The 27,913-nt window shown below is 38.5% G+C and overlaps 2 protein-coding genes across 5 annotated transcripts in view; one reads left to right on the forward strand and one right to left on the reverse strand.

Annotated features, from left to right (window-relative positions):
- Nucleotides 1-3,420: 3,420 nt before the first annotated feature.
- ankrd33aa (ankyrin repeat domain 33Aa) lies at nt 3,421-8,306 on the reverse strand. Its single transcript, XM_053644468.1, has 4 exons — nt 7,420-8,306; nt 7,176-7,305; nt 6,936-7,076; nt 3,421-4,241 (listed from the first exon to the last, which is right to left on the reverse strand). Exons 1-4 carry the CDS (start codon nt 7,693-7,695, stop codon nt 3,421-3,423), a joined length of 1,368 nt encoding a protein of 455 aa, XP_053500443.1. The 5' UTR covers nt 7,696-8,306.
- Nucleotides 8,307-16,548: 8,242 nt separating this feature from the next.
- The window catches only part of arhgef25a (Rho guanine nucleotide exchange factor (GEF) 25a), an 82,061-nt gene continuing 70,696 nt past the window's right edge, over nt 16,549-27,913 (forward strand). For 2 of the 4 annotated variants that reach the window (XR_008387841.1, XM_053642538.1), the window contains exons 1-2: nt 16,549-17,134; nt 21,538-21,673. Coding sequence is in view for 3 of the 4 variants with exons in the window: in XM_053642538.1 (XP_053498513.1) it covers nt 17,039-17,134; nt 21,538-21,673 (232 nt within the window). In the remaining variant the exon portion in view is untranslated. The remainder of the gene's footprint in view (nt 17,135-21,537; nt 21,674-27,913) is intronic. The other 2 variants (XM_053642540.1, XM_053642539.1) reach the window with 2 other exon arrangements.

A 27,913-nucleotide genomic window follows, 5' to 3' on the forward strand; every position in this document is an offset into this window, starting at 1 on the left:
AATCGATATGTCCAATACTGATGAAATAATCATTTGTTCAATATGTGGACTTGTGAAGAAAATGCATTTAGTCTTATAGTTGCAAATGCTTAAAATAATAAAAACAGATGGCAGCTTGACTAAGGTTCCATATGGATTTCTCTGACCTTGCAGGTGTTTTCTCTCACATGTGTTTCACAGCAAATTTCTGTATATTCCTCTTTCACATAATGAAGTTAAGATGCTTAAATGGTCTCTCTTAGCCTCATTGTAAGCATTAGCAGAGTGGCTGGGATTGTACTTATAACCATGATAAAAAGCTGTATTATTGAGACAATGTTTTTCATGTTTGTATGGTAAAATCGCTCAACATTATAAATACGTATACAAAGTATACAGCGGCCAGTCATAACATTAAAACCCCCTGCCTAATATTGTGTCGGTCCCCCTTGTGCTGCCAAAAGAGCTCTGACCTGTCAAGGCATGGACTCACAAGACCTCTGAAGACCTCTTGTAGGTGCTTTTGGTGGTGGGCAGGGGTCAGCATGGGCACTCTGAATTAAGATCAGTTTCCTCTGGGTTCTCTAATGATTTAAATAATAAACAGCATGGGCACTCTGAATTAAGATCAGTTTCCTCTGGGTTCTCTAATGATTTAAATAATAAACACCCCCCCCCCCCCCAAAAAAAAGAGGAATTATGTGTAATCGCTTCCTTGTAACTAAAAGCCTATTTCCTCATAAGTGTTGAGCTCAACATAAATTCATTCATCATTTTCAGTAACTGCTTTATCCTGTTCAGGGTTGAGGTGGATCTGGATTCCTCTTTCACATAATGAAGTTAAGATGCTTAAACGGTCTCTCTTAGCCTCATTGTAAGCATTAGCAGAGTGGCTGGGATTGTACTTATAACCATGATAAAAAGCTGTATTATTGAGACAATGTTTTTCATGTTTGTATGGTAAAATCGCTCAACATTATAAATACGTATACAAAGTAAACAGCGGCCAGTCATAACATTAAAACCCCCTGCCTAATATTGTGTCGGTCCCCCTTGTGCTGCCAAAAGAGCTCTGACCTGTCAAGGCATGGACTCACAAGACCTCTGAAGGTGTGCTGTGGTATCTGGCATAAAGACGTTAGCAGCAGATCCTTACATTGCGAGGTGGTGCCTCCTTCCCATAGTGCATGCCGTCCACATGATTCTTCCATTGCGCCATGATCCACTTCTGATGCTCATGTGCCCATTGTAGGTGCTTTTGGTGGTGGGCAGGGGTCAGCATGGGCACTCTGAACAGTCTGGGACTATGCAGCCCCATACACAGCATGCTGCGATGCACTGTGTGTTTTGATACCTTTCTATCATAGCCAACATGAACCTTTTCAACAATTTGTGCTACAGTAACTCTTCTGTGGGATTGGACCAGACAGGCTAGCCTTCACTCCCCATATGCATCAGTGAGCCTTGGGCTGTCACCAGTTGACCTTCCTTGGGCCACTTTTGGTAGGTACTAACCACTGCATACTGGGAACACCCCACAAGACCTGCTGTTTGGAGATGCTCTGACCCAGTCGTCTAGCCATCACAATTTGGCCCTTGTCAAAATTGCTCAAGTCCTTGCTCATTTTTCCTGCTTCCAACACATCATCTTTGAGAACTGACTGTTCACTTGCTGAGTATTATATCCCACCCCTTGACAGGTACCACTGTAATGAGATAATCAATGTTATTCACGTCACATGTCAGTGGTTTTAATGTTATGGCTGATCAGTGTATATACAAATTTAAACTTGCAGAGTTTCACTTGTAAATCAGCGTAAATCAAATGACTGTGGTACTCGATTAAATGGAAGGACAGTAAAGGGAATTTTAAACCAGACTTACTTCTGCATGTTGCAGTAACATACTCTGTTGACCAGTGTAGCTTTTTAAACTAGCTAAGCAGGGGAAATAGCAGTGGAGTGTAGAGTTCTTACCTTATGTTCCTGCTTTCCTTGACCACCTTGCTGTTAGAAAAGTGTACACAATACAACAGCACACCACATTTAATGTTCATGACTCAAAACAATGTAAACAAAACAACAGTATAATGGAAACTCTGTATCACAGTGTTCCTAGAAAGTGTCTCAAACACTGATGTTTGGCTACCATGAGCCTCCAGAACAGCTTCTGTAAGTCTCTGGAACTGTACTGGAGAAATGAACACAGTATTTCTGAAATATATTTCCTCAGTTGGTGTTTATTGGTGAGTCATGAAACTATTCAGTGATTCATCGCATCCTATTGGTGTGTGGGCGGGGTCATCCTGGAAGAGACCACGTCTATCAGGATAGCAATATTTCTTCACAGGATAAAGGTGATCAGTCAGAAGAACTGTGTCTTAATTTGCATAGACTCTTACCTATAAGGGGACAAGTGGAGCCAAACCATGCAAATAAATGCAGCAGTTTATGAGAGTTTTTCCTTTGCATTACTTTTGGTAGCTTTTAGTTATAATTAAATCCTAGTGAGTGAGATATATTTCTTGAATCTACCATTGGTAATGACAGATCTCAGATTTTTTTTTTTTAACATTTCAAACTGTGTTGCCAGGGACTTTAAGAGCTGTTTATTATTTGTATGTGTGTTTAAACAAAAAAACAAACAAACAAACAAACAAACAAAAAAAAAATATTTTGTTGGAACTACTTTTGCATACTTTTACATCCATGGTTCAAAATGGCTCAAGCTTTGTCAAAATGCTATTAGAAAATGCAATATATATATATATATTTTGGCTTAATACAAATGTTTGCAAATGCACAGTAGACACATTTGCTTAGAGGTGCTGAATGAGCAATATGCTCTGCAACAATAAAAAATATTATCATCCCTGAGACACACAGGAAGACAGCTATACTGCAGAGTGTCTGTGGTTTTCTGAATGATTCCTACTTTATAAATCCTTAGTGCAAGGGCTTCTTATCGAGAGCATCTTACAGAAAGGGCAGTAAATTTATGCATCTGTTTCCAAAAAAAAAAGAAGAAGATATTTATGCCCAAGACCACGTTATATATTTCTAAACAGTAACGTCAATAAAAATGCTCCAAGTGCAAAAAGGAGAAACACTAACTGTAATGTTACCACTGCATTTGAATCATTAGAAATAATAACATTAAAAATAAATAGGACTAGATTTGTAACTGATTCACTCATAATCTGAAATAACATTCACGATAAACCCGTATCTCCGAGCTGCCATTTTTAATGTAATAAAGGTTTCTTTCTCATGGCTATTTTGAGAATAAACTGATGCAAACATCTGGCAGCCTTACTACACAGCAATAATAATAAAAAAAAAGAAGTTACATTTCACAGAGCAACTGTCTGTCCCATTAGATTTTTAGCTTCACATATTATGGGAACTAAATCTCTAGATATGTGCGTGTGGAAGCTCTTTATCATTTTTTTGACTTTTTCTTGGCCGATTTTTCCGTATTCGTCTTACAAGCCTTCTCCTTCTCCTTCTGTTGCTTCTCTTTTTTCTTTTCCATTTTTGCCTCCTTGTACTTCCAGACAGGTGGCTCCAGGTAACCTTTCGTCATCTTCCTTTTCTTCTCCTTCTTGGGGGTTGGATCAGCTGACTTGGTCACTTTAATTTGAGGGATGCAGCTGGTGGGGAAGATGCTGTTGTGGCATGCTATGCTACGTGGGACCAGCCTGCGTATCCTGCTGGAGGCCCTGGAGAACATGCTGCTCTTACTCTCTGTATCTGAGTAGCATGAGACCTGAGACACAGATGATCCAGAGCTGATGGTGGAGGAGGCTGAGAAGATGGAGCCATTGCTGTGGTTTTTGAGCTTACGGTCTGGATTCTGCTGCATCGGTCTGGGCATGGCTAAATGCCTCTTGCCCATCTCCGGTGGGCTCGTGGGACAGTGTGGACGGCAGCCTGTGACCACCAGGGGACTGTGGATGCTCGTGGTGATACGCACCATGTGATCCAGGACGCCGTTTTCCTGAGGATCTTGTGGAAAACTGAAAGTGAATGTGGCCTTCAAATGATGGGCGACCTTCTGCCCTGCACTTTTTGTGGTTGTGGCTTTTCTCACCAGCTCTTTAAGACTTGGCCACTCTGGGACGTAGGTTTCACAGAACTGCTCTGCGCAGGGCCGGCTGGACAGTTGTGTCAGCCTCATAAACGTTTCAAAGTGTCCTGTTTTTAGTGCCCATTCTCTTACATCCTTCCTCTGTGTGGCATCTACTGAATTTATGTCTGCACCTGAAATACAGTGAGACAAGAAAGAAAAATTAGACAGGGTCACAAGTTCTGGAAAAACTCATGTTTTATATTACAGTGGTTCTTACGTTCTAATTCTGGGGATTTTATTCTGAATTTCTGTGTTTGTCTCATAACACGGTAAACTGAAGTCATTTTATTTCATAATAATTATATTAACAAGACTAATTTGAATTAGAAGTCACTTTACAAGAGACATTACATTTAAGTTTCCATGCACATTCACTTTATATGTTCATACTGCTGCTCAGTTTACATTATCATTAATACTTTGCAGTAGATTTTGGTTTTCTATAGTATAGTCTAGTGTATCGTATAGTTTTTTTTGTCGTTATTTATTGTATTTATTGATTTTTTGTTACTTATCCACTTGTCTGATGTCTCATGTTATGCAATGGAAATTGTAGCACCATGATTTTGGGAGTACTACAATTCATTCCTAACGTCTGTATGTGATTAGAGGAATGACACTAAAGAATTGACAAGTCATGTTAGAAGTTCAACCAGTTATTTTCTCTCGTTTGATCTTGGTTTTGTAATGAGCCATATAATGAATCACGTTATACCAGCAACATCATTGCGCCCCCTTTTGGCTTCTTATGGAAGCACATCAACGAAATATAAATCAAAACAGGTTGTGCAGAAGTTGAGATACTAGTGTACTTATACACTAATTTAGTATCAGACACCAAGGTATTTATTTACACTGTATTATATTACACCTTATTGTCAGAGTTACATAAAGTTATCGAGTTAGAAGCAAACCGTCAGGTACGATGATGTTAACAGTGTGGCAAAAGTGAAGTAATTGCCATTTGTTTTTATAAGCTGATCGTTATACAGTGTTAGTGATACTGTTAGGTTATTATTATTATGATATTCTTATGTTAGTTTTAACTGCATTGACATTAATGTAAAATAACATTTATTTATTTATTTATTTATTTATTTATTTATTTTAGACCAAACTAGGCCTGCATATATAGGCTACTTTGCTGCTGGCCAGAAATAGATTCATTTAAATAAACTGTTGCCTTTATTGAACTTGCTCTAAATAGGACTGGCTGGTAAGTCCCTCTTTAAGTCCACACATTCTTAATCTAGTCCTCTTTGAGATGACTCCTAGATTAGCTAAAGGGATCAGAAATGTCCTTAGACCTCACTTTTAAACCTACATGTGTTGGCATCATCATCTGACAGCACCATACTTTTCAAGGTCTTGTTATTCTCCAGCTTTGCAGATGTAAAGATGATGCAACTCTTTATCAACACCACATCAAATTTTTAGAAATTATGCATTGTATTCTTTCTAAACATAACGTGCGCTGATTGTACCAGATGTGTGTTGGTATGACGTAGCTTGCTCATAGGTAATAATTTTTGTTCTCTAGAATAAATTTCCTATGTGTTAAAAATAGCCCAATTGTCCACCCTATCAAATTGCATCAAATTGTGACCCACAGTCAATCACTGTCTATTAACTCATCTATACAACAAAGAGAAGTTAGAGCTCTCCTTCAAGCATGCTTCTATTATGCTGCATTAGCAGCAGTCCAAGAATATATAGTGGCTTCATATGGCACAGCGATAGGGCCCTTTCTAACAAAAAGCCATGTAAGCAGTTGCTTAGGGCCTCCAAGCCACCAGGGGGTACAGTAAGAATGCTGAATTTTATATATAAATAAGGAATAAAACACAATGGATGGTGTGATGCAGTACCATCCGGACGTAGATTATTTTCCTATAACAGCAACTTCCGTGGTGTTTTATTCCTATTATACCAAAGCGATTTGTCAACAATTCAAAATTTTAATTTATGAATTAATGACACATCATGATGTTTAACCCTTTAAAGTTATATTAGACCACGAAATAAGTTGGCAGCTATACAGCAGCTGTAAATAGTCATTTTACTCACAAGCCTTTTTTTTCGCTTGAAGTTAATAATTGCAAAGTCCTCTGTCCTCAAGACTCATGGCAGAAAACTTACTGACTCCTAAAAAACACTGGCAATGGAAACTCCTTCCATAAATGTTAAATAAATGTCTTCACAACAAACTTGTTCAAAATCTGTTTATTATTAGTGTTTAAGATTATGTATCTCATCAGCCACACCTGTCCCTATAAATGAGTTGTTACTACAGAAACAATGAATTATTATGGTAATGAACACATTAATACAAACAGGGCACCTTAGCAGGGTGCCCTCATGATCTCCAACTGGAGAAGTATGATTGGGGCTCGTAGAGAGGATATCAAGTAGAATGTCCCCCAAAGGTTTAGAAACAGTCCTCCAGATGACTCACACATCGTACTATTTGTCTTTTCTTTATATGACTGTATACATGAATCAAAATCTCACTAGCCAGTGTCACCCAGAAGAGGATCAGTTCCATTTTGAGTCTGGTTCCTCTCATTGTTTCTTGCTTATGGATTCTCAGGAAAGTTTTTTCTTGACACTGTTGCCTCTGACCTGCTCATTAGGGATCTAGCTCTAGATCTGGTGTTGTGTAAAGCTGCATTGTGGCAATGTCTATTGTTGCAAATTGCTTTACAGATAAAATGCAATTGAATTTCAATTCTTGGCTTGACAGCTACTGTGATAAGGGAGAACTAGCTACTGGGTGGGGATGGGAAATTACTAAATAGGGAGAAAAATGGGGTAAACAATTTTACCAGCCATGAGCAGCGAGGCCACACAGTCGTCGTTGCCCTGTAAGGCTGCTTTAATGAGAGCAGTGAAGCCTCTGTGGTCTCTGAGCTCAATGTCCACACCAGAATAGTAGTTCAGAATGTAGGTTAGGATAGTGACAAAACCTGCAGTGTACAGCATAATGGGGCTATTAGTTTTTTTCTTGTTGTTTTATGATTTATTTATTTATTTATGAGAGCAAAACCATTTAAAAGAGTGCTTACCAGCTTGTGCTGCAATCATGAGTGCTGTGTTTCCATCATTATCTTGATGATTAATATCTAAAAACGGACACCCGTTCAGGCCATACACGATATCTACGAAGCCTTTGGAAACTGCCAGCATAAGGCCATTCTGTCAAAAAGCAGGACAAAATCCCCAAATCGCTATCCTCATCTTTAAAGTCTTATGCATTCTTAGACATTTTCTGTCATTAGATTAAGATTTAAAAGGCAGCTGAACTCCTACCCTGCCGTTGATGTCCAGCTCCATGACTTGTTCCTGAGTCACGCCCTGCTCCAGCATTTTGCACAGGAACGAGGCGTGGTTCTTTGCACATGCCTGATACAGAGTGTTGACCGTGCCCTCCATATTGTCCTCCAGCTTATAGTCAGGGAGGACAGAGTCATCCGAGAGTATGCTCCCAGAGTCTGAATCATCCCAAGAATCAGACTCAGAGTCATCCTCATCTGGACCAAAGCCCAGATCTGGATCCTCATGCACGATGACTTTAACATTAGCCATCTGGGTCCCGAGAGCGATGGATCACACACAGAGCAGGAGCTCCATCCCTGTTTGTATCCAAGCTGCAGCCAGTCCAGAATCCTGCAAAGACGATGTTGGAATTGCCGGTCAGGCTACATTGATCATAGATGACATCTGGCCAATATACAGTAGTTTAATATATTGCAACATACAGTAATAGCCCAGCTTTTTTATTTTTAAACTCAGCATACCCTTGCTGTCAGAGAGCACCAAGGGTCTGAGTGCTATGGAGATAGATTAAAAGTGCCTGACCATGGCAGATGAGGTGACTGGAGCGTTGACTGACAGGTGGTAATCTGCTGCTGTAACAGATAGTAAAACTATCAATGAACAAGGCGTTTCTTAGAACATGATTTTCATGGATGAATAAAAAAAAATACTTTTCTTGATAAATAAAAAAAGTAATGAAAAAAAAGTTTACCAAGCACATTTAACTGAGCATCACAGTGACTCAGCACCGAAGAAATAATTTTCACATACAGTGCAGTTGTCTTTCAAAATGATTTCTCAATTAAATTTAATAATACTAACAACAACAACAACAACAACAACAATAATAATAATAAATTTAATATTACAACTCCAATTGAAAAAATGTTGGGACACGGTGTAAGATGTAAATAAAAACAGACTGCAGTAATTTGCAAATCTCAAACCTATATTAATCACAATAGAACATAGAAAACATATCAAATGTTTAAACTGACTAAATAGTACCATTTTAAGAAAAAAAAATAAGGTCATTTTGAATTTGATGACCGCAACATGTCTCAGAATAATTGGGACAGGGGCAACAAAAGGCTGAAAAAGTAAGTGTTAGTAAAAAGAAACAGCTGGAGGAACCTTTTGCAACTAATTAGGTTAATTGGCACCAGGTCAGTAACATGATTGGGTATAAAGAGTATTTTAGAGAGGCAGAGTCTCTCAGAAGTAAAGATGGGGTGGAATCTGGATGGAAGACATGCTGTAGGCTGATTGGCATTTCCAAGTTATCCGTAGTGTGTGAGCGTGTGTGCAATTGTGCCCTGAGTTGGGTTGCCCCCCCATCCAGGGTGTCCAGTTAAGACTGGGCTTTGACATCAGCTTAATGTATAAGGCCCTGAATGCTGTTTAATTCTGAAGAAGGAGAATGAATGAAATGGCCTTTTACTATAACTGCATTCTTTGACATCAAACAGCTAAAGTCTAATGACATTTTAAACCCTGTGTCTCCTGGGACAACAGCTCAGAAAGTGTCCTTTGCTCACAACACACATTAAGTGCTTTATCTAGACTGAGTTAATGTGTTTCTTGTCAGTGTACGTTATATTGCAAGAGGGCTGCAAGCCAGCTTTGCTAATTCAGCATTTGACACTTACATGGCTGTTAAGTTTCAATGACTGGCTATATTTAACTCTTACTGGTGATAACATATTGTAACTGTTGCGGGGTGATAGAGAGGGGTGTTGTGATGGGGCAGGCAGTGAGTGAAGATGGCAAAACACTGTTTTTCATTTAAATAAACAGTCTGATCTTGCAGAACCAAATCAGCCTCAGTTTAGTTCCAACAACAGATTTGTTCAACTGGCAGAACAAACACAGGACAGCTCTAACAAAACATTAGGCAGGTCTTTCCTCATGCTGTACTCCTAATACAAAATGTTAAAACTGTACAATATGCGGAATAAAAAAAAAAACCAAAAACAAGATTATATTATTCCTCACTAATATAAACCGAATAGTTAAAAAAGGCATAGGTGACTATGCTAATTAAATAGCAAATTAGTTTATCATTAAGAGTCAAGAATGAACATTTCGTGTGAGGAGCTTACATGTTATGTGCATTGACATAAAATTCACGATGTCACAACAATTTAATGTAGTCAAATATATTTCCAATTCAAACAATGATTTTTTTCAAATTTACAAAAAGGCTTTCTGGCTCAGTTGCGATGTATTTTTTTAAGCCGGGGATTCTGTTGTAGCCAGAGAGACGCTTTCTGAATCCTCAGTACCGATTAATTTCATTAACATTATTGAATGTGTACAGTAATATTTGGTTAATTTATTAGATCCATACAGCTTTCTGTTCCTGAACCTTCCACCAACAGAACAGGTTATGTTCCAAGTTGACATAATTTGGAGAATTATTGAGCTATTGATTTATTTTTGGATTATTGAGTTTTGGATTAAACTCTTTCAATTCAAGGGACCAGGCTAACAGCTACAAGAAGTAAATAATAAGTATAATAAATTTGATAATTGTGGGTTGCGATTTGCACCAAGTAACTAACAAAATAAATAAATCACAAACCCCACTTAGTGAGCTAACCTGTATTATCTCTCTCTTTGCTCCTTCCTCTTTACCTGACAAACAAAGAAAGCTTGCCCCTTATTGCCTTACCATAATATATTCTCAGTAGAAAGTGCAGATGTCTCTTCTGCAGTCACACTTGTCTCCTGTGTCGACTTGCTTATCCTCCTCTTGCTATTGACTGGCCTTTCACACACAGACAAAAGTGTTGGTCCTGTTTGTTTCCAATTCCTACTACAGTTTTCCATCAGCCAGGTCACTTAGCTGAAGAACATTCCCAAAGCTTTACACAAATGCTGTCTTAAGTCAGGCAACATGCTCCTGCTCATCCTGATTATAAGAGATTTGGGGATTAGTTGTCAGAAACAGCAACAGGCTTTTTTTCTCTGCAGTTAAAGTGGAGTTGAGAGCCCTTGGTTTTTCCATCTTTTTTGGCCTTCTTATTTTCTCTATCTTTACCCCTTCATTTCTTTCCAGAGTAGCACAGAGTGTAAGAAAAGTTGAGTGTAATGACAAGAATCTGTCTCAGATTATTTCACCCCTGTCAATCCCAGTGAGAGGCGATGGTAAAAATTCAAAGTTAAAGTTTATTTATAGAACACTTTTAAAAACAACAAGTGTATCACCATGGGGACTCCATGGAAATACTGTATGTTTGCTACTGATATAAACAAACGACTGCTGCAGTCACACACACACACACGCACACACACACACACACATGCACACAGACTTAAGACATACATACTTATACTTTACCAATATTAAGCCATAACTGCTGTTTATCCTGTGAAATCAACTACGAAACATGATACATAAGAGTGTATAGATAGAAAAGGCATTACTCATACTGATCCTACTGCCCCCTACTGTTTTCACAGTGACATACTGATGGATTACTTTTGTACATTTTTTAATGAACATGAACAGCTGAGTAACAGATGCTATGATAGACTCATCACGTATCATAATGGATGTTTCTTAAAATGTAGCTTTTATTGTAATCTATCACATATTTACTTGGTCTAAAACTACATTTTTAATTTCTAGGTTCTATTAATGCTTCCCATTAAAGCAACCTCCGGGGTTGGGGCTTCAGATCCCGCCTCCGCCCTGTGTGCGGAGAGTTTGCATGTTCTCCCCGTGCTTCGGGGGTTTTCTCTGTGTCCTCTGGTTTCCTCCCCAGTCCAAAGATATGCACTGTAGGCTGATTGGTGTTTCCAAATTGTCTGTAGTGTGCGAAAGGGTGTGTGAATGTGTATGTGATTGTGCCTTGTGATCGGTTGTCCCTCGCCTTGTGCCCCGAGTTCCCTGGGATAGGCTCCAGGCTTCCCGGGACCCTGCGTAGGATAAGAGGTACACAATATGGATGGATGAATGGATGGATTCCAATTAGCATTTTTTCCTGGTGAAATTCTGCTTCTAACCAACAGATGTTTTCGACATTTTTTGAATGAAATTGTCTAATACTCCTTATTGTATAAGTTACAGCCACAGCAATCCGATCCATCACATTACATTATATGTAGCACACTTAACATCTATTATCTATCTATTATCTATATTATAAAATGGTTTGTTTTGATGTTTGGATGACTTTTTGTAACAAGACACGGTACACAATTCAAGTTTCTTTAATAAGTTATTTATTCAAATATGTTAATAAAAAACAAGATATATAATAACAAAAGTTATATTCAATTAAAAACTAGTCACTGAATAGGTAGACAGAACCTTATGAAGAAATCCAGAGCAGTAAACTCATACTGAAACCCGAAACTGAACGAATTTCTAAACTTAATTACTACTGATTTTCTAGCACTGAGCACTGGTTAAGAAAAAGTTATGTACTTGTTTAGTTCACGCCCAATCAAAAATGATAACTTCTCATTTGTCCTCAATAAAAAAAAAGAATTACTTATTTAATTGTTGTCTTTATGTAAGGCATTTTATTTTATTTTATTATATCTACTTTTTTTGGACATGTTTAATTTAATTACTGTTTAGTGTTGACTTGTGTTTAATGCCTATACTGCAATACATATTTATATCATTTTATTTTGTAAGACCTCAACTAAATTAACATATTTGACTATAATTCTACACCTTCTTTTAATGTATAATAAAACAGAAGAATTAAAGAATAAATTAAGGGAAAAAACAAGATCTCGGGACGTGAAAACATCTTCAAAATTGTTTTTTTTTTTTTTTTTAGAATGTATCTAATCTATCTTATGATGAGATTGTTATAAAATGAGCTGAAGCAGCTTATAATTGTTTTATAATCTTGTAATCAGAAATATAAAATAAATATTTTCCTAGAAATGTCTTTTCACTTGTTATGATATTGTTGTTGTTTTTTCCACAGTGTAGTTCTTCTGTGCTATATTTCCACTAATCTTTCTGCTTGAGGAGGTACAGCTTGATCAACAGACGTGATGATGGACGATAGGAAATGTGTAGGGAGTGTGTGCTTGCTCAGCCAGGGTCACTTAAACTTGTGAGACAACAAGAGGAGGGAGCTGAGTTGAGCAGGAAAAGAGCAAGACGCCCCAGCCCTGTTCTCCCCTGGTTGACCTGAAGCAGGAAATGAGAAGGAGAGAGAGAGAGAGAGGAAGTTGGGCTGACCTGGCATTTAATAGAGAGGCTGTGTAAGAGTGCAACTCACAAGTTCAGAGAAAAATGCAGGTTTTTTTTTTGTTTTTTTTTTTGTTTTCGCAAGTGGATCCATTCGTAAATAAGGGTGACGCTACTACTATATAGATACAAACTATGTGCTTTATTATATATTATTGGTTACAGTTTTGTAATTGTCCTTGTATGTCATTACTGTACTGTAGTGTCCATATTGTCAGTTATCTCGTCTTGACTTTAATGTGCTCTGAATGAGTGTCTTTCCTTGTTGTGCCAGAAGAGGGAGTCAACACAAAGGTAACAAGCAACTGAAAACGAGTTGCTTCGTTGACCTAATTTCAAAAGAATCTCATTGCACTGTGTAACAAGTTATGCTGAATATCTGTATTTATAGGATACCCTTATCCAGAGAGTCTTACAGAAGTGCTTCTGTCTCCATCAAAAACAGATCCTCATGCTAGTACAAAAAAGTCATAGTCTAAGAATACTCTCAAGCTAAAGCTTTATGCATGATACAGCAACAAAAAAAGTCAAGGTTTATTTTTTAATTTATTTTATTTTTTAAATTAGTGCCCATTTAACTGCTTGGTGAAGAGATGGATATTCAGTTTTCGTCAAAGACAGACAGCGTCTGGACTCAACTGTCCGGACCGCCAGGGGAAGGTCATTCCACGATCTGGATGCCAGTAGAGTATCTTGAAGCTCATCCTTGTATCTTGAGGGATGGTGGATCAAATCGAGCCGTGCCAAAGGCTTAAAGGGAACGTGGTGTAGTAGAGATGTGAATTATGGCAGTAATTTGATTAAGGATTAAAAGAATCAGGAATGTGTTTCAGAGAGACCAGGTGAACTAAAAATGGTCATTTAAACTGTGTTTAAGTACAATATTCCTCAGGGCATGTTTGGTATTAATTTAATCCATATATCATGGTGAACGATGTGGTGATATCATAAATATCATATAGGTTTAGGAAACAACATTTACAATATATGTTGCAATATGCTCTTTCTTCACACACACACACACACACACACACACACACACACACACACACACACACACACACACACACACAGACAGACATGTTGGCACCCCTGGTTTGCATGGGAGACATTTTTCCTTTTGTTCCCACCGACTCATTCTCAGGAACTTAATTAATATACATGTCCTTAGGGTGAGCTAATTAGCTGGGGGTCCACCCTGCCATAAAACATACCATTTCTTTTCCATTTGCTATCCTGGTCACAATACATTTCAATGAGGCTCAGGGGTATAAGAGAGTATGTTTGATATAACCCAAAGTTGGCTGGTAACATCAAGGAAGGGGCTGGTCACATCAGACGCTGCCTTTATGCCATCAATGCTATTATCATCACACATCCCATGTCAGACGTTGGTCAACCTTCTAATAAGTTACATTTGTTTCTATTTTATGTATACCATCATCTGTGATTCTGTTTAATACATTCATTTGTTATTTCTATCTCGAAATACTCAGTGGTTCTTCTGAAAAAGTATGATGCACTAAGAGTGCATGATCTACATGTGGTGTATACTTACTAGACATAATTACTTAAGCTAAAGTTATAGTACATTAAGCACGTTTCAAGTCAACCTCTGACAAGCTAAAAGAAAAGGCTATTACTTGCACGTTTAAACAGAACCTCTGACAAGTAAAATAGGAAAGGCCCAGGCTTGCACGTTGATAAAAAACCTCTGAGCTAACAAAATAACGGTATAATAATGAAGTTATAAAAGCCTCTGAAGTAGAAACGCCATTTTAATGAAAGCTTTGCTTGAAGCTGCTTTAGAGTAAATACTATTAGAACACTGAGATTTTACACTTCTAGCATTAACTAGACGATTATTATATGGAGTCAGATAAGTAAGTCAACAGATAATGAATTAAATGTAGTCAGAGATATAGAAATCATAAATTAAAACACGTATTTAACCTTTAGCTGTCTTTGTTATAGGAGAGCAGTGGGCTGTAATAAAGTATTTAAATTGAAGTCCTACAGTGGTGCAGACTGGTATTTAATAAGTGCCTACATGTATGCGTGTTTTGGTCCATTTTTGGCATTGTAAACAAGCATTAGTGTTTTAAGTTTGATCCAGACAGCTACAGGAACCAATGTTGGCTAATAGTGTTGTATGGGAGAACTTGAGGAGATTGAAAACAAGTCATGCAGTTGCACTCTTGGTGAGTCTGATGGTGTGCAGGGGGAAGCTAGTTGCAGTAGTCCAATCTCAAGATGACTACAGACTAAATAAGCACCTGAGAGGCCTCCATGGAGAGAAATGACCAGATCTTCTTGGTCCGAGTCAGGTTAGCAACATGAGGAGAACTGCTAACCTGTAATCGACCTAAAATGCTAAGTGAAAACATGTTAGTTTTCCAGCTTTTGTAGTAAAACATTTTATTTCCTGATTAATCTAGCTGCGGAACCTTGAAACCTATTACAAAATGAATAAATAAATAAATAAATAAATAAAAATCCAAATTTAATGGATTCCGGATCCAGATTTCAGCTTGTAATGAACTGAATTGTTGTATATTAATGAAATATTTATCAGACAATGAGGTCAGGGTTTTTATATTCTTGAAATTTTGATGTCAAACGTCCATTAAGTTCACTGAATCACCATTAAACCTTCCATTAAATCTCATCACCACAAGGACTCCATCAGAGAATAGCAGATGGTTGTGAGACACCAGTGAATCTCATTTGAAAGCAATTAAACATGTCTAGAGTCATTCACAGATCTGCTAAATGGTTTTCTCAATTAGGACATCATCAACCCACATGGAAAACACAAAATACCATTACAACCCATTACAAAACCATTGGAAAAGAACAGAAATCTGTGGGGGTTTTTTAAATAGCAGGGTTGTCAGTGAAAAACAGTGACTTATCATGATGGTTTTGACACGGCTTGCTCTCTGCCCTCTCAAAGACTGGCGTTTGATCCCAGGCTGAGCTGGGGGATGAACAAGAAGGGCCTACGAGCTCTAAGTTTAGACAAAGTGCCAGTTCTAAACAAAACCATGTGCTAAACTATTATTAGACTCTTGGCAGTGTTTCCATGAGCCATTTTAACACATCTCTGCTCCTGCGTGGAGTGGCTGGAGCAGATTATTTTAAACTCGTTCCCTTTTTCTTTTTTTTTCCTTTTTTTTAATTTGTTCCTCTCCACCCTTACAATCATACCATTTAACTCAGTGTTTCTGAAAGCTCACGGTTGGGCATCATCTTAGGAGTATTTATGTGTAGGAAAAGTTACATTTGATTCTCCCGTGTGAGGTTTTGGCTGCTGAGAATGAGCACGAACGTTTGTAAATCTTTGGTGTTATTCTGACTCTGGGCCAGATGTGGAAGGAACAAGCTGCAGACAGTGGAATGTGTATGTCTGCTCTGTACGGGAAAAGGTGAAGCAGTTTAAACAAAATTTATAGTCTATTTATTTGAGTCCTGATAACAGATAAGGATGATGGATGATGGAACGCACATTCTACACATATATCCATACACTTATCACACTTGTTGTTTCAGCTTATGGCTAGAGAGTGCTATTCAGTGGCAAAAGTTCACAGATTCCTGTTTTTATGCGAGTTTAATCCTAGGAGATGGACACTGTGGATAACTCATAACAGGTTTGTCTGTGGTTCCCCTGTTCCCTAGTGTTGGCTCCAGCTGCCTTATTTGGTGTTTACACAAGCCATGTGCCGCTAAATGGGTTTAGAACACAGATAACGAGAGAAGATCTGATCTGTGGATGGCAGGAAGAAACAAAGAAGAGGAGGAGAAACAAAAAGCCACTCACTGGATCAACGTCTTGTGCAAGAGAGAACACTAGGGAGAAAGCGATGTATGGGGGGAGAGGGAGGAGTGGACTTTTGAAGGGGTGGTAGATGCACGCAGCCAATAACAGGCTAGAGAAACTGAGACTTCAGAGACTCCAGACTTTAGAAAGTCAGTCCTCACATAGCAAGAAAGGTAGGAAAAAGCCAAAGAGCATGAGGAGAAAGGAAAATGATAAAGAACCGAAAGAAATGAATTTAAACCCGTGCAGTGATGCTTTGTGAAGTGACCTTACGGTGAGGGACGACAGAGATTCGGGACGAGGCCTGAGTCAATTGCGCTGTACATTTCTCCAAGACGCAACAGCCAGAGAGAGGAGTACTGGAATAAAAAAGGCACGTGTCATCCCAGACAAAAGCACCCTCAGCTACTCCACAATCAATTATTTATGTGCAGGAGAGTTGCAGTAGGCCAGGCAAATAGGAGTTGGCCTGCTGCTCAAAGCTGTGCCGTAGTGTGCCGGAGGAAGGAAAGAGGGATACTGGAAGACAGGAGGAAGATAGAAACAGACACGGGAGCACTGCTGCAAAAATGAAACCTCTTCAGAAGAACCAGGGGCGTACCGATCATATTTTAGGTGCCATGGCAGACATGCTGAGCTCACTGGCCATGCCCAGCCAACACTGGGTGAGTGAATGAGGCCTTCATAGTGTTTTTTAAAAAAAAATGTATTTATTGTTTGTTTCTACTTCATTGTAAACACCAAGGGACAATCGGTGTGAAATCTTGGATGCCAGGTGCTTGTTAACGAATAACAAGATTTAACTTTTTAAAATATGTATATCCTGATGATGACATAGATCTGGTTGTAAATAAAGGGCATACACCATTTTACTTATTAAGCCAACTACTGATATCATATCAACAAGAACAAGGCTGTTGTTTTTGAAAAGAACTTTCACTTACTGACTTTTCTCGCAGACAAATCAGATAAACCAGGAGCCATCTCTCTTTTCACTAACAGTCCTTCATGAAAAGATTACTAATGATATCCTTGCCTTTCCACTAGCCTACTTGGCATGACCTCTTTGCACAGTATCTGTTTGTAATTACAAACACATTCCAGAGACGAGAAGAGATTTTGCGTGTGCGGTTATGTGTGGAGGAGTTTAAGAAGATAAGGAGACAGAATCCGGAAACAAAACAAAAATGTGCAGCATGTCGTCCTATTGTCGATTAGAAAAAGCAGGGAATGAACCAACGAGGAGATGGAATAATCAAATGTCCATCAGGATAATCATGTTTTATTAATTCCAAAGTCCAATAATTCTAGGAGAAACATATATTGATTATTACGGTCTTATTTTAAGAAAAAGAAATAAAGAGAGAATTATCAGGGATTTTCAGAGGGATTAAAAAATCGGAGAGTAAATAAAAGACATTTGTCATACAGCTCAGAGACAGAGCGAGCTTGGAGAGGAGAAGTGGGTATGTTGATGAGAGATTGGGCTCTGGCTGGGTACCATGACGAATGGTGAGGCCGGTCTCTCCTCAGTGCTCGTGAGGAATTTTGGATGTCCAACAAGCCTAGGAAACAGAGTAGCACTGATTAAGACGTCGCTCCATGACCAAAGAGACGATGCAGGCCCTATTCCTCACAGCAGCTGTCAGGCTCGCATCCCAGTACAGCCCTGTCTTAAAAGCAGTATTGAATAATATAAAATTAATTAAAGCAAGAAACAAAAAAAGACTAAATTATTTCCTTGTAATGAGGACCTAGATCAGTACCTGCAATGAAAGATTTTAAATAATAATGGTTACACTGACAGCTGGTCGTGATATTAGATGAGAGGGCTAAAACCTAATCTATCAATAGCTCAATAACGAAAGTATTAGGGTTGAGCATGCATTATATCAAGAGGTCACTCTGATGACATAATAAAAGTGATTTGGTTCAAACCACTACAGCGGTATTTGTGATTCCAAATTTTTTTAAGTATTACAAATATGTATGTAATGCTCTACATAGTTTATGTTGTTTCTTCTGAATACCAAATGTGGTAAACAGAAAAGTTGTAACCCATTTGTTAAAAAACAAACAAACAAACAAAAAAACCCCGCTAAACGTTCAGGTCTGTCATCTGTTCTTTAGTGTAATTTTGATTTTGATTAGACAATGTGTGCTTAGTCTATCTACTTTTAATTTCCTCTCCAAAGACATTTTGGGGTAAAATAACGATAGAGTAAATAATGCACCTTGTTCATGCCAAAACTGAAAGCACAATGAAATCTTTTTATCTTTAAAAGACAAGAGGAATTCACCCTGCTCAAGCACATTTATACCACTCACCACTGCTACACTGGTATCTAATAATCTGGCAACTCAATATCAATACAACTGTGAAGGGTTACAATATCCCGGACCTGACGAATGCCTTGTAGTAATTACGCTGCATTCATCATAACTCAGAAGTGGGGAGTCTAAAGTTATGTCATTTTCAATCTTGGTGCGCTCAAGTAATGAAGTGGAAAAACATGGATGCCTCCACGAAAGCGTATGTTTTGTTAGGAACACCCTAGCCAGCTAACATTAGCAATCATGAACGTATAATGTATTTACTTTCTTAAAACAGAAAACTGTATGGACAGTGTTATAGATGTAACAAACTAATGTGTCTATGTAGAGTGATCGAAATTAAATACTACTATGAACTCATTTAAAGTAATGCTTTATTTAATTTTGACTGTGTGAGCGGACGTGTTTACAAGACATCATATGAACATAGGGGTTGAGGACATCTTCCTGACTAGGAATTTCAAGTTGACGGACATTTCTTTGTTTTTTTCTAGTCAGAGTTCGGACAGTCTGAGTTACAAACTTTAATTGAACGCAGCATACAGTATGTAAGTCTTGGCAATATTGCTTGTTTCAATCACAAAGACGTTTCACCATTCATCCAAAGAGCTACTGAATGGTGGGAAAATGATTGCACTTTAAACACAGCATTTGTTTCACCTGTAAGATCATGAGATTGATGTGAGAGCAGGGTCAGAGGTGTGAAACCACCCTGTTAAACGTGCCAGGACAACACTGTGATTGGGTAATAGGTGGTGTCACTGACCTTCCTATCTGTTCAGAGATGGTTGAGCCAGATTGACATAAATGGCCTCTTTATTCTTCTTTCAAACTAGCTAGCGTCTATGTCTAGAACATGTACTTTTTCATCCTCAAAAGTCTGCACCTTGTCTTTCTTTTGTTTCAGCAACCTATACTGATATGTGCATTCCTCATAGCACTGGATTGTTTCTGTCTTCATGTGTTGCTGGGTCTGACATACTCTAGAGCATGGTGTTTACTGAAAATCCTCCTTGGTTTTTCTGCCACCCTGCCACACAGGGCATTATTGTTCCATTTGCTCTGTTCTTCCTCTTCAGTAATTGGTCTGGTGTTCCCATTGGATCCTGTTGCTGGTTTGACAACAGCCCATTTTGGGTAACCACAAGCTTTTAAGAGCAGACTACTTGTCCTTGGACTCTGAGAAGATGGCTGGCACATTTTCACTCTAGTCGGTTGGCCTTTCTCAAAAGTACATAAGATCCCTAGTTGTGTAGTTATTTACTTTTCTTCACTGTATATTTGTACAAAAACATTTAGAACATTTAGCAGACACCCTTATCCAGAATGTGCTTTGTAGGCTCTATCAGAAACACCTCCTCATGCTAGTTCAACAGGTCAGGTGCTAATAATGCCATTGAGCTAAACCCTGTTAGGGGGAGGTTAGTACAGCAAGAAAAGAAATCGCACAAGTCAATGGATTTATATTTAAATACGTGCTTGATGTGTTTTGTAGGATATTCATTACTAAACTGTCTACCTAGTTATAGCAGTACATGTTAACTAGGGAATAAAGTAGAGCAGCGGTGGCTCAACGCTTAAGGCTCTGGGTTACTGACCAGAATGTGAGGGGTTCAAGCCCCAGCATTGCCAAGCTGCCACTGTTGGGCCTTTGAGCAAGACCCTTTAACCCTCTCTGCTCCAGGGGTACAGTATCATGGCTGATCCTGCGCTCTGACCCCAACTTCCTAACAAGCTGGGATATGCAAAGAAAAGAATTTCATTGTGCTGTAATGTATGTGTGACAAATAAACAAGTCTTCTTAAAATAAACAATGGAAAACTTGCTCTAGTGGTTAGCTTGTTATAGTTGTTAACATTCCCATTATATAGCAAATGATGTTATCCAGAGCGATTTCGAAAGTGCTTTGCAGTCTCTATCACAAACACATCCTCATGCTAGTTCACTAAGACAGGGACTAAAAGTCTAAAAACTATGTTGGGATGTTAGTACAGTATGAAAAGAAAACACAAGGCAAGGATGATTAAAAAAAAAAAAAGATAAACAAACTGCTAACAAAGTGCTAGCTTCAGTTCCTGTTAGCTAGCGTATAAGGTGAGTAACAGTTAAGTTTGCCCTATTGGTTAGCCAATGTTAGCTTGTTTTGGTTGTTTAGCTACATAGCTAACTTTATTTAACTTTACCAGTAAGGCAGCTAGCTGATCTACATTTAAAGAAGGAATACATTGTACTTTGGTAACCCTGGATATGACTTTGGTTCTTGATATCATAGCCTAGTGCACACTTACAATTCCACTCACTTTGCCAAAATAAAGTCTGTTATAGAAAAATGCAAAAGACATTTGAATGACATTTATGAGATGTCGAAGCTCAGCAGAGCATTTATGCTCCACAAATTGCAGTGTAGTTGATTGGCTACATTTACATTTATTCATTTAGCAGACGCTTTTATCCAAAGCGACTTACAAATGAGGAAATACAAGCAAAGCGATAGCAAAGCTACTTCCTTTACTAAGCAAAGCTACTTCCTTTACTAAGACTCTTAAATGGATGCTGTAAAGTATTCTCCACATCTCAAACTTATAGTCTTTTAGTTGCTACCTCAAGTACAACACTATTATAAAATGTAAATGCAACAAATGAGCAAACATGAAGGCAGGTGTTGACTTTAATTTTTATACATTTTATTATGCAGTTTTTTTCCTGCATTTATGCTCTCGTGTGTTTTTTTCAGAACTCAGAGGGCACGGAGGAGCTGCAAGTGGATGGTGAACAAAAGGCAGCAGGCCAGTCTCAGTTGGATCAGGAAAGGCTCGAGTGGGAGCAGGCATCTCGGGACAGCCCTGAGAGAGGGCAAAGAGACAAAGAAGGTAAGATTTAGAGGCCTTATTTGGGCCTGTTCAGCTCAACTTGGACAAGATTTTAATCCATCATATCTGACAGTGGTCAGATTCAGCTGAGAACAGAATGGTGAAATGCTGCAGCCAACAGAAATAGCAAGGTTACTCTGTACACCAGTCGAGAATAGATATATTTTCTCCACAGTGAGAGTTAATGATTCTAGTGTCATCTACCCTCCATTCTATCTGACATGATTCACTGTTTTGATCAGCCAAAAGCTGATTAGCATGACCAGGCTCTTGCTCTTGCTGACAAGCCCATCATTACTCTTAATAGCCACTAGGAGCAGCATTTCTGTCATTGGATAGGCTTGTATTGTATGCAAGCTGCCAAATATTTACAAATATTTACAAAGCCACCCATGACTATGAGCATGAACCAAAACATTATTATAATACAATAGTTTCAATGAAGTATATCTCATGCACACACAAGATCCGATGTTAGTACACCTCATCCATGACCCGCAGCTTTAGCTTTGCAGACAAATCGCACAATTAAGAGATAATCCATATGTTTTGGTTTTGGTGTAGGTGTGATTGTGCTTTGTAGAAATAAGCAGTGGTAGCATGGGTTTTTATCAGATTGGATTTGTTACAGTGATAATCCTGAGGTTAATGAACCACACTCTTTAACTGCACAGCTTATGCTGATAATCAGACTGGCCACTAATGTCTGATAGAAAAATCTGATGAGTGGCTGCTGAGAACAACTTCCAGATGCATGGAAAAGACAGCTAAGCTTGCCTTTACCCAGAAAAAAGCCTTTCGAATGCAGCCATAGTTATTTTGCCTAGGAAATGTTTGCGTACAGTCACTCTTTTCTTGAGTGCAATGGAACAAAAGGAGCTTTATAAATGCCTTGAGGGAACTGGGAACTACGGTTTGCACCATATGGACAGATGGTGAGCTGACATACAAAGTGCTGCGTATAGTACGGGACGAAAATGATGACCACGTTTATTTCAAATGAGACCATTTATATGGTTTATGCTGCCAAAACTTCACTGACTAAATATTACGTTAAGGCACACCACAACCAGCCAGTGTTGTCTCCTGCTGACGTGGGTTTCCCTGCACTCTAATTACACAGGATTATGCTGGATCAGATTTCTCAATGCTTTGCCTAAGTTGTGGATTTAATTGCTGACAAATCTGTAATGGTTGACAATCTGTATCTACTTTCGCCAAAATTCTCAAGAGCAGTCTTGCTGAATTCGAAGATGGTAATGTCATTTAAGTGGCCCATTAATAAGATTTGAAAAGGTTAGGGTGGAGTTTCAATGCTTTGCTGAGGATGAGGAGGCCCACGCTCTCATTTCTTCAAAGAAGGATGGAAGCACTGTAGACCACCCATCTGTTAAAGATTAGGAACAATATGCCTTCTGGTGGCTTCACTGGAATCATGGGACTGTGCAAGTATTCTCTAAATTACAAGCAGACGCTGCATTTTGAAGTGAGACTATCCGGCTCTTTCTCTCACTTCTTCTTTACCCTTTCTTACTCCAATGCAGTGTTCCATACTGCTGGTGTTCCTTAATATTTATATTTTTCCCTCAAATCCCCTATTTCACTCAGCACACTTTACAGCCCACCCATGAACATAATGAGCCAGTTCCACAAATTTGGATCGAGTCATTTAGCAGCTTTTCATAACAGGCCAGTTTGTGCTGAGTGCATCAACGATAGCTGATCTTTGTCAGAGTGGAAAGCTTAGATACACAGCAACAGGCAACAGCCAGTTACCAAGTTACCTATTTCCAAAGAATCACAAACCTGCAGGAGTGGAATTAAGCTAAGAGAGTAGGCTATAGGGTGCCGAAAGCTTGGAGAATTACAGGGAAGAAGAGTTGTGGAAATTAGACTTTGTCTTCAGTAGTTTCCAATAAGGCTACTGGGAATTGCAGTCTACTCACCAATGCTGGACGTGTAATATTTCCATGTTCCAATTTTCCATGGGATTTTCATACTCACATGTAATCAGTTACTGCCTTCTAATCTTTCTTGTGCATGTCATGATCTTGCCAGCGTGGTTAGTATTATGTTGAAAATCTATCCATTTCTTTTCCGTTTCATTATGTATGCAAATGTAAAATGGCATTTTGGAAACAAAAATGCGTGAAAGAAATAATTAAGCAAAAAGTTTGTACTCCTGCTTGGGTACTGTATATTAGTTTCAGCAGCCATGTCACTGATCAAAATAGTGAATATAACCCCAATTCCAAAAAAAATAGGAGGTTGTGTAAAATGTAAATAAATGTAAATAAAAACAGAATGCAATGATTTGCAAATCTCATAAACCCATATGTTATTCACAACAGAACATTGAAAACATATCAAATGTTTAAACTGTGGAAATGTACCGTTTTAAGAAAAAAATAAGGTCATTTTGAATTTGATGGCCGCAAAACGTCTCAAAAAAGTTGTGACGGGGCAACAAAGGGCTGGAAAAGTAAGTGTTACTAAAAAGAAACAGCTGGAGGAACATTCTGCAACTAATTAGGTTAATTGGCAACAGGTCAGAGGCAGAGTCTTTCAGAAGTAAAGATGGGCAGAGGTTCACCAATCTGCGAAAAACTGCGTCTACAATTTGTGGAACAATTTCAGAATAATGTTCTTCAACGTAAAATTGGAAAGACTATGAATATCTCATCATCTACAGTACATAATATCATGAAAAGATTCTGAGAATATGAATATCATATGGGTTTATGAGATATTTACCTTTCACACAGCGTCCCAACTTTTTTTGGAATTGGGGTTGTAGATACTAGACAAGCTTTTTAGTTGAGGTATTTAGTTTTGGGCAAGAACCAGCCCTTTAAATGTTATAATCTGGCCAACCAAATGAATTTAGAATTTGAGTTCTAAATTAAAATAGTTTTGTGGATCATAAGTGAATTGAAAGATTAAAAAAAGCTAGTTGCTCTTTTTACATTTGGGGTAAAATACAACAAAAAAAAACTCAGGGGAATAGACTAAAATAGCATGCTAAAATATTCAATACTATAACCATGTCTCTTTCAAATTGAGCTAATTTAGGGGTTTCACAGCAATGCGGGTAAATACTTATGCTATCACAACTTGCACATTTTTTAATATATAAATAATTTTGCAGACTATATTAAATTTTCGGGGCGCACGGTGGCTTAGTGGTTAGCACGTTTGCCTCACACCGCCACGCCAGGGTTGGGGTTCGATTCCCGCGGCTCTGTGTGTGCGGAGTTTGCATTCCTCCGGGTACTCCGGTTTCCTCCCCCAGTCCAAAGACATGCATGGTAGGCTGATTGGCGTGTCTAAAGTGTCTGTAGTGTATGAATGGGTGTGTGAGTGTGTATGTGATTGTACCCTGTGATGGATTGACACCTGTCCAGGGTGTACCCCGCCTTGTGCCCGATGCTCCCTGGGATAGGCTCCAGGTTTCCCGTGACCCTGAAAAGGAGTAAGCGGTTGAGGATGGATGGATATTAAATTTTCTGCCTGCTTTAGTATTATAGTCTATTGTGTTTATGTTCATGACATATAATCCCATTTAAGTAAAACCATCATTTGGATTTTTCCCTCCTTTGGTAATGAATTGCAGTCTGTTCATCAATTTTGGAGGAATTGTTGATTTGTTATTGTTCTACTAAACTTATGTCTCACTTGACATTGAACTAAGTGTAATATGGCCTGTTATATAAAATGTATTTGACACCCCTGCTCTAAAGGATACTTTAATGACCTGGCTTTTAAGGCACATTCACTCATTCATAGGTTTATGGTCCATTATATCCTTGTATTTCCTTAAAAAAGCAGCTACGGGAATCTACAGCTGGGCCTCTCAGGGGACTTGGTGGCTAAGCCAGGCCTGACCTTAAAAGGGCTACCACATTCTTTCAGCTGGCCTGCTCTGAAATCATGTCTTCATGCGTCAGGCTTTAACATTGCATATATTTGTATGATTAAGTTGGTGTACCATAGCTATTTCAGTGTTTAGTAACAAACTTAGTAATCTATTATCCACCACCTGCCTTGCTGTTCACATGACATCCCAGTTAGAAACCTAAACTATGTGTCAGAAAATTAGAAGCAGATGTCGGTACTAAAACAATGTGTGTATGTAAATAAAGTAAGAGTGCAAACGTTTAGGCTTGAAAATAAACTGAGGTTGTTGTGGAGCGCAGACAGGCTCCCAGGTCATTGCTCCTGAGTGGATGACATTTTGATAGACTGCTGTTCTCAGCGCCTCTGCTCTGGGCTGCACGCCAAAACAGACGGCCTGAAACGTCAGCCATAAAGCATTCAGACGCCTCTACGAGCAGGATGAGCCTGTGTCAAATGCATCATAAAGCCATACTCCTCCTTTTTATCTTTCACCACATGTGCATAAATTGAAAATCAATATATTCAGTGGTATACCGACCAAAATCGAAGCCGAAACTCAGGGCTTGACACTGATTGATTAGCTTTTTGTACTTGTGCATAAATTATAAAAAATTATTTCACTGTTTCTGCTTTTAAAAATGTAAAAAACATTCATTACAAGCATTATTAATTCATTCTTATAATGATAATAATAAAAAAAAAACCCCTACAAAGTTAATAACAAACCGGGTCTTTCAATACGACTTCACAAAATCCAATGGACAAAAATTTAAACAAACAATAAAAAGTATTAAACTCTTATACATGGTCTTCACATTGACTGAGATGTGCCTCCAGTTGTTCATACAGCTGTTTCCTGACTGTTTGTACGGTAACTAGTTTCACAGATGTTCCACAACATTAAACATAACTATAAACTGATACAACGTCTAGCATGTCGTTCTTATGTATAAAAAAAAATCTAATCTCTGGCAAATTGCTGTGGTATAAGAGGAACAACAACAAAAAAAAAACGTTGAGACATGCTGTTATAGAAAATTAATCATCTTGGTGTTAAGCATTTTACTATATAAGCATACCCATTGTGTTTTATTCCTTAATTACATCCTAGTTACTCCCTGAAATGTTTATGCCTCTGCTTTTTTGGATCGTGAGCTAAGCTAGTGGCCTAGATCTACGTACTGTAGATCACACTAATTCGGCATCTTTAGCACACAACTTAGATTTGTCTTACAATTAATACCTGCACTTATACGTAACTGGATTACTTTGTATGTACACCTGCCTTTACTAATAGTCAATTTAAGATTTTATAGCTTAATACTTGTTATAAATTAATCAATACATAAAGCATAAGAACATCTTAATGGTCAAAAACATTCGATAGACCATGCAGTAGTTAAAAAATGGGGAGCTGATTGATTTTATACATACCCGAGTTGTGAATTTATAACATGTGATTCAGTGGAACAGTCAACAAGGTCTGGGCTGCGTCTTAAGGTTCTCACAATGTACACAGCCAAGTCCCTTTGATGAACTGTCCATTTGGAGGTATCGCTTTGATCCAGGTCAATGGGATCGGGGGTTGTCTTCTGTCTGAGTCTTCTGACACTGACCAGGTGTCTTCCTTAGAAACCACAGGGTTCACCACCCATCCCTCAGGCCCACAGAGAGACTGTGGTATCTTGGACTCTATCAAGATACTGTGTCGTCTTGGTATCTATCCCAAAATATTTTCCTTCTTTCTGTAGACATTAGTCTTTTTCAGCATGTACCAAAGGACCAAACTGCAGTGAAATGCTGCAGAGAGGAGGCGGAAGAATCGATGTGTTGCTCAGCGCAGGACTTTAATGAGATGCTTGTAAGAATGATGCTTTAAAAGGCAATGACACTAGGTCAAGGTTGGAGTCAGAATGTCTTGTGTAATCTGTAAGGACTTCATTTCGTTTCCAGAATTTAGACAAGAAAGTTGTGTGGGTTATGTTTGTATAAGATAACATCTGTTGGAAAATATCTGAACTGTATAAAAAAAAAGAGGTGGTAGATTTAATGCATGTGTGGAGACTTGTTTGCGCCTTGATGTGTGTGAGGCTGATGGAAGATGGGGATGATGGGTACTGAGCCCAAGAGGGGCTGTGAAAGGCACCATGTTTGTGTGTGTTTGTGTGTGTGTGTGTGTGTGTGTGTGTGTGTGTGTGTGTGTGTGTGTAGGTGGGTGTGATTGTGAGAAAAACATACATCTTGTGAACTTATGGATGGGATTTGCAGACATGCGACATGCTAGTAAACAGTTTACACTACATAAAATCAGCTGGACCCCATAACGCTGGATTAGTGCTAACC

The sequence above is a fragment of the Ictalurus furcatus genome, chromosome 15 (genome assembly GCF_023375685.1).
Source record: "Ictalurus furcatus strain D&B chromosome 15, Billie_1.0, whole genome shotgun sequence".
Classification (NCBI taxonomy): domain Eukaryota; kingdom Metazoa; phylum Chordata; class Actinopteri; order Siluriformes; family Ictaluridae; genus Ictalurus; species Ictalurus furcatus.